The sequence below is a fragment of the Vombatus ursinus genome, unplaced genomic scaffold (assembly GCF_900497805.2).
Source record: "Vombatus ursinus unplaced genomic scaffold, bare-nosed wombat genome assembly UNPS02014768.1, whole genome shotgun sequence".
Classification (NCBI taxonomy): domain Eukaryota; kingdom Metazoa; phylum Chordata; class Mammalia; order Diprotodontia; family Vombatidae; genus Vombatus; species Vombatus ursinus.
The window spans coordinates 24,058,501-24,064,654 of NW_020954546.1; the positions used below are offsets into that span (position 1 = coordinate 24,058,501).

A 6,154-nucleotide genomic window follows, 5' to 3' on the forward strand; every position below is an offset into this window, starting at 1 on the left:
TGTGTGTGTGTGTGTGTGTGTGTGTGTGTGTGTGTGTGTGTGTGTGTTTTGAAGCTGGTGAAAGGAGGGACAGTTTTCATTCAGTTATATGATGTTTGAGGGGACACTGAAGTCAAAATGTCAGGTAGGAGGATGGAGACAGATCAGTGCTTGGGAGGAGTCAGGGCTAAAGACAAAGATTTGAAAATTTTTCACAGTGGTATTAGTTGAAATTGAGTGTGGGTGAATTGTCTGAAGGAGGATCTAGAGGAGAGCTGCAGTGAGTAGTCAACCTTGGGGAATACCTACAGTTAGAAGGTAGAAGGAAGTAGAGGTCTTGGAGGCACAGGAGCAACTCTCCCAGTTGTGCCTGCAGTAATAGGGTAGCATTAGGGAAGCCCTGGGAGGGTAGATGACAGTTTCAGATACTACACTGTGAGGTCAAAGAGAATGAGGACTGGGAAAAGGATTTGGTGATTAGAATCTGGGCAGAGTATGTTTTCAGTAGCACTGAGGGCAGAAGCCAGATTGGAATAAATCTGGAGTGACTAGGAAGTAGAGATGGAGAGCACAGACCAAGCTGATGAAATGATGCTAGGCAGTGAAAGTAAGGACAGAAGAAAGATGGTAGCCAGAGCGGTCAGTCGAGGCTTCCGGGATATGTGTGAAAGACTAGGAGAGGAGGGGCTTAGCAGTGGGTGCTGACCTTGCAGGCCTTTGCCAGGCCATTTCTCCAGCCTAGAATCGTCTCCCTTCTGACCTCAGACTCTTGGAATCCCCAGCATCCTTCCAGGTTATTGTGCACACATCACTTCTTCCCTGAAGTCTTTCCTGTCCTCGTTTTCTCCCCCTCCAAGTTGTGAGTGCTCTTTCTCTCTCCTCCCATGATCTTGTACTTATTTGTGTATACATTACATTCCTCCTCTCGCCACAGAAGTTGTAACTACCTTGAGGACTAGGACGTTTTCATTATTGTCACAGAGAGGTGGCATAGTGGGTAGAGCATTCAACTTGGAATCTGGAGGACCCAAGTTCGGATCTTTCAGATATTTCGTAACTGTGTGACCCTAGGCAAGTCATTCAACTTAACAGCCTTGGCTTCTTCATCTATAAGATGGGGGTGAAAAAAGCACCTACCTCATAGAGTTGTTGTGAGGATCCAGTGACATAATAATATATGTCAAGCACTTTATATATTAGAGTGCCTTTTAAATGTTTGCTATTATTATTATCTGTGTAGCCCCAGGACATAGCACTGGGCTGTGCACATAGTGCTTAATTGTTTGGTTTTTTAGCTGAATTGACTATGACTTCAGCACTTACGGCACTCCTTATATGAAGAGGGGGTGAAAATGAATTTGGATAAGGTGGGTTGTGGTTCTCAGAAGAAAGGGAGGAGTGGTAGGGACATTCCTTCCTTGGCAGTTTCCTTTTTCTGGATTTCCAGGAGAATCTGCCTACATCTGCCCTCCTGTGATGGCTAGAGATTCCTATGAGTTTGAAGAACAGCCTCAGGCATAACTGTAGGGTTATGTGGAATATGTAGAATTAGCTGTTGGTCTGCAGTGTTTCCTGTGCTTCTGTTCTCTCATGTAGGAAGCAAAGCTTTTGGAGCAAGAACCCTTTTGAAACATGGTGTAGACATTTTTTATCGGGCATACTTAGTATGCCAGCGTGTCTTGTTGTGTTAGTGGTCATTAGAGTGCCCATGATTGTCTTCAGCACTGATGCTCCTTGGAACATGTAACCCCCAAACAGCTTCTGCTTAGCTTGTCTTGTCCATGGGCATTTTCTAAAAAGGAGGGACATCAGGCTAGCGTGACTGCTGGCAGAGGTCATTTTGTAGTCTGGAGTTACTACAGGACACTTTGCAAAGTAACAGTTTTTCCTTTTATTTATTTAGGATTTGTCTTGGGAGGAGCATTTGGAGTGTTCACTGCTGGCATCGATACAAATGTGGGCTTTGACCCAAAGGATCCCTATCGAACACCAACTGCAAGAGAAGTTCTTAAAGATATGGGACAGAGAGGAATGTCCTATGCCAAAAATTTTGCCATTGTGGGGGCCATATTTTCCTGTACTGAGTGTCTGGTGGAATCTGTAAGTGATGGCTTTCTGAAAGATTTTGGTTTGTGGACATTAACTTTTGGCATCCCTGCCTGATACAGAAGCTCTGGAGCTCGTGTGCCAGAAAAGCACAGAGACTATAAAAATTAGAGGCTCCTTTCATCACAAAGGCTATTTCCCAGTACTCTGTCTAGACAGGTGCCCTTTACAGAGACATCAAAGTTAGCTTTCTGTCATATGCACGTATTGGTGTTTTTCCTCCTTGAGAGCTAGAAACTGGCTTCCTTTTCCATATGAAGTTTGTAAGGTTATGATTTCAATTAATCTACCTGTGTCAAGCAGTAAGGAAGAGAGATTCTAGAATCCTAGCTGCTTTGGATCTTCTGGATAAGGTTGCCTTGGTGCCATCTGCAGAAGATGCCCAGGAACAAATCTAAACTTGAAGAATTGTCTTTGAATTTGCAACTCAAAATTTTAAAAAATAAACGCTAAAATTATTTTTACATATAATTGGAAAAAAATAGAATATTTGAAAAAAAGAATTGTCTCTGAAAAAGATGGCATTCTTGTTAGTGGGAAAATGAATTGACCAACTAGAAGGCTGTGATTTTATTTCTTAATCATTTTGAGCGATTTGTTTCTGTGGTACTGACCTGCATTTCTCAAATCCTACAGTATCGGGGAAAATCTGACTGGAAGAACAGCGTCCTCAGTGGCTGCATCACCGGAGGAGCCATTGGCTTTAGAGGTCAGTGGACCTCTCTTGTGGGAGCGTTCTTTGTGATTGTGGGCAGCAGTGCCCAAGGCATGCGCAGGCACCGGATGACCATCATCCCCTGACGTTTGCCATTAAGATTTACTCGCGTGTGAATGTTGATGTGCAGGTGGCGCTTCAGCACCATGGGGTCTAGTGGAAGGAGGGATGAATTTGGGGTTCCAGCCTTCTGTAACCCAGGCGAGTCTCTGGGAGTGTGTTTTTCATCTGTAAGAAGTAGGGGTTGGAGCCATCTACCTTGAAGGTCACTTCTAGTTCTAAAATCTTCGATTGTATGATCTGTGAAGGAATTAGAGATGAGGAAGAATCTGAGCAGTGACTGGAATGGTTATACTGAAATTAATTACACCATTGGGGCCTTATCTAGGTGTCTTTCTTCTTTCTTTGACTTTTTATACTTTTTTTTTAAAAAGTCATTTTCTGTTATACTGCTCCCCACCCCCCTCAGCTGAATTGTCCCGTATAACAAACACAAATTTGAGCAAAACCTGATCAACAACTGTGTCTCATTGGCTATGTAACACTTCACACTGTTGACCCCCAACTCTCTCCTAATTGGAAGGAGGAGGTATGTTTTTTCCTCTTTTCTCGGGGACCAAGACAGATTTTTGAATCGGAGGGCCTGAGATCAGACCTCACTTCCACTACTTACTACAGAAAAACCTTCCCACCTTCATCCAGCTGACCTTTACAGCCTCATTCCATGTTTCTCCACTTCCTGTGGTCTACTCAAATTGCCCTTCTAACTGTTCTTCATATATATTACTCGCTGCCATCTCTGGGCTTTGCTCAGCCTTCTCTCATGCCTGGAATACCCTCCCTCCTCCTGGGAATCCCATCTTCCTCAAGTCTCAGCTCCCACACATCACCTTCTACAGGAGGCCTTTCCTGACCTTTCCCTGCTAAATCACCTTGTAGATACATCAGTTTTGGATGGGAGACGCTGGCTTGTGTTGCAGTGGTGTGGTGTCCAGCTGAGAGAGCAACAGGGCCCACTCCTCTGTCCCTGTGAATTGTGTTTGTCCTAGTTTTACAATGTACTGTTATCTATGGTTTGCATAGATGTATGCATCTTTATTTGTATTGTTAAATATTTTTCAATTACATTTTAACCTGGTCCAGGCCCACTCTTGCTTGTTAGACACTAGAAAGCCCCAAGTTGTCTAAGGAGTACTGCATTGTAGGAGGAGTCTTCTTGTGGGTGAGGGTGCCAGTCTGCTGGGATCACGTATGGTCCCTGGCTGTCCTTGGCACACACCTCTGTCTATATGGCTGCTTGAGGGCAAAGACAATTTATTTCACCTTTGTTTTTGTATTTCTTCTGCCTGGCCCATAGTAAACAAACACTTACTAAATGCCCTGGTGATGGCTTGGTTGACTTAGGACAGTCACTTCATCTCTTGGGGACTATTTCATGTGGAAAACAAGGGAGTTTCATTAGATGATCTCTAAGGGTTCTTTTCAGTTCTGAATCCTTGATCCTGTGACCTGAGTTAGACAGGACTTTTGTATTTTCATTTACATTATTGTAGTTGTGTATATTATTCTCTTGGTTCTGTTCTCAGAACTGGACCACATTTGACCCCCTGAAGCATTTAGAAAATGTGTTTGGTGTTCGAGGAGACATTTCATTTAGCTGCCTCGTGGCAGCTGGTCCCCTTCTGTTCAAGCGGAACCAAACACAGGCACTCTGATGACGTTAGAAGAGTGGCTTTTTCAGCATTTCAGGTTCTAATTCCCCTCCATTAGCATAGAAGTTACAGGTTACTTTGTTATTAAGCTGCCATCTGTTGGTCAGGTTGGTGCAGATTCCAAGGAAGCAGCAGGATTGCTCAGCGGCTGTCCAGCTACCATCACCTCCAGCCTTGCCCAGAGCCAAAATCCTCTTTTTTGTTTGTCCATAATTGCCGAAAGACTTGTTATTATTCCCCCTGCCCCCATGCCTTAACCAGACAGTTGTATTTGCTAGAAGAGTAGGTAGAGCGAGCTGCGCCTCTGCTGAGTCTCCTCCCGCCTTCGAGCAGATTGGCTGCCTTCCCCCCCTTCAATCGGCTTCTCAGGAATTCATTCTCTAAACCAACGTCAGGGTGACGGGCTGTCTGCTTTCCTTGATCCCAAGGCTGATGCTCTTAGACAGGGTTCCCGTTTGAAAGAAGCTCTTGCCATGGAGGTGACCTGATTAATTCTCTGGGACGGCAAGCCAAATGAACATGTGGCTAGACGCTGCAGGGAGGCCTCGCTGGCCTCAGTCGAATTGGTTGCTTTGTCTGTGTGCACACAGTTCTCCAGCTAAAACTCAGTCTGATGTCTCTTCCATATCTGGGGGGTCTCATCTCTGTGTTTGTCTTGCAGCTGGTTTAAAGGCTGGGGCTATCGGCTGTGGAGGTTTTGCTGCTTTCTCTGCTGCGATCGATTATTACTTACGATGAGAGGAGCTTCTCCTGGGTGAGGAGCCCAGCACCCCATCAGGAGCCATGCAGTGGAGGAGGCCTGTCCTTTAAGGACTTTGCCTGGACCATGAAGGTGAAAGATTCACTAGGTTTGTTTCCCCTTTTCTTGAGTGGTGGTTGACACAAGGCGGGCTCTGTTGGCTGCCACCGCTGCCTCCAGTTTCATGAGGAGCTACGCTCGGCTCTTTCCAGGGGCTGGCAGACTGTGTTTCATGGTGATCCCCAGTCCTTCCTGGACTCCCCTCAGAAATTTCTAGTGAGAGATGCCACAGAAGAGCCCCATCAAACAGTTTGTTGACAAGGAATTATGAATCCTGACTGCAACTATCCAACCTGCCTTTGTTACTGCTAAAATAGACATTCGTTATTATCCTATGTTGGGATTTATTGCAAGGAAGATATCATGAGGTCCCCTCATTTGAGGGAAGGGGGAAGGTGTAGGGGGCAAAGTAAAATTTACTTGTTCCCTCTAGTCCATTCTGAGGCTACCAGCAGGCCATCCTTGCTGTGGGAGTTGTATATTTAAATACAGTTTGAAAAGACAAATTTGACAGTCTTTTTCTCTCTTGTCAAACTCTTCCCAAAGCAGGGCTTGGGTATCTACCCTGTGGCTCAGAGGGAAAGGGGCTGGGAAGTTGTGGCTGAAGCCAGGCCTGAGGGTGCACACAGGGATGTATCCGTTGTTGGAGAGCATTACAAACGTTCTCACTAAATATCTCCCTGGGACGCATGACGTCCTCTGTGGCTTCTTAAAAAAAAAAAACACAAAACACCTTTTAGCTTATTGACAGGCATGTTTCCAGTTGGCTGGAGTGGTACTCGGTTGGTTTTCTGACCACCAGACATCGGCTTAAGGAGACAGGTGTGAACGAGCCCCGCCCCA

At 45.3% G+C, this 6,154-nt stretch overlaps 1 protein-coding gene across 1 annotated transcript in view; it reads left to right on the forward strand.

The window, feature by feature from the left end:
* The window catches only part of TIMM22 (translocase of inner mitochondrial membrane 22), an 8,009-nt gene extending 2,192 nt beyond the window's left edge, over positions 1 to 5,817 (forward strand). The window contains exons 2-4 of the mRNA XM_027861662.1: positions 1,883 to 2,079; positions 2,722 to 2,794; positions 5,174 to 5,817. Of these exons, the coding sequence (XP_027717463.1) occupies positions 1,883 to 2,079; positions 2,722 to 2,794; positions 5,174 to 5,250 (347 nt within the window). The 3' untranslated portion in view covers positions 5,251 to 5,817. The remainder of the gene's footprint in view (positions 1 to 1,882; positions 2,080 to 2,721; positions 2,795 to 5,173) is intronic.
* Positions 5,818 to 6,154: the final 337 nt, after the last annotated feature.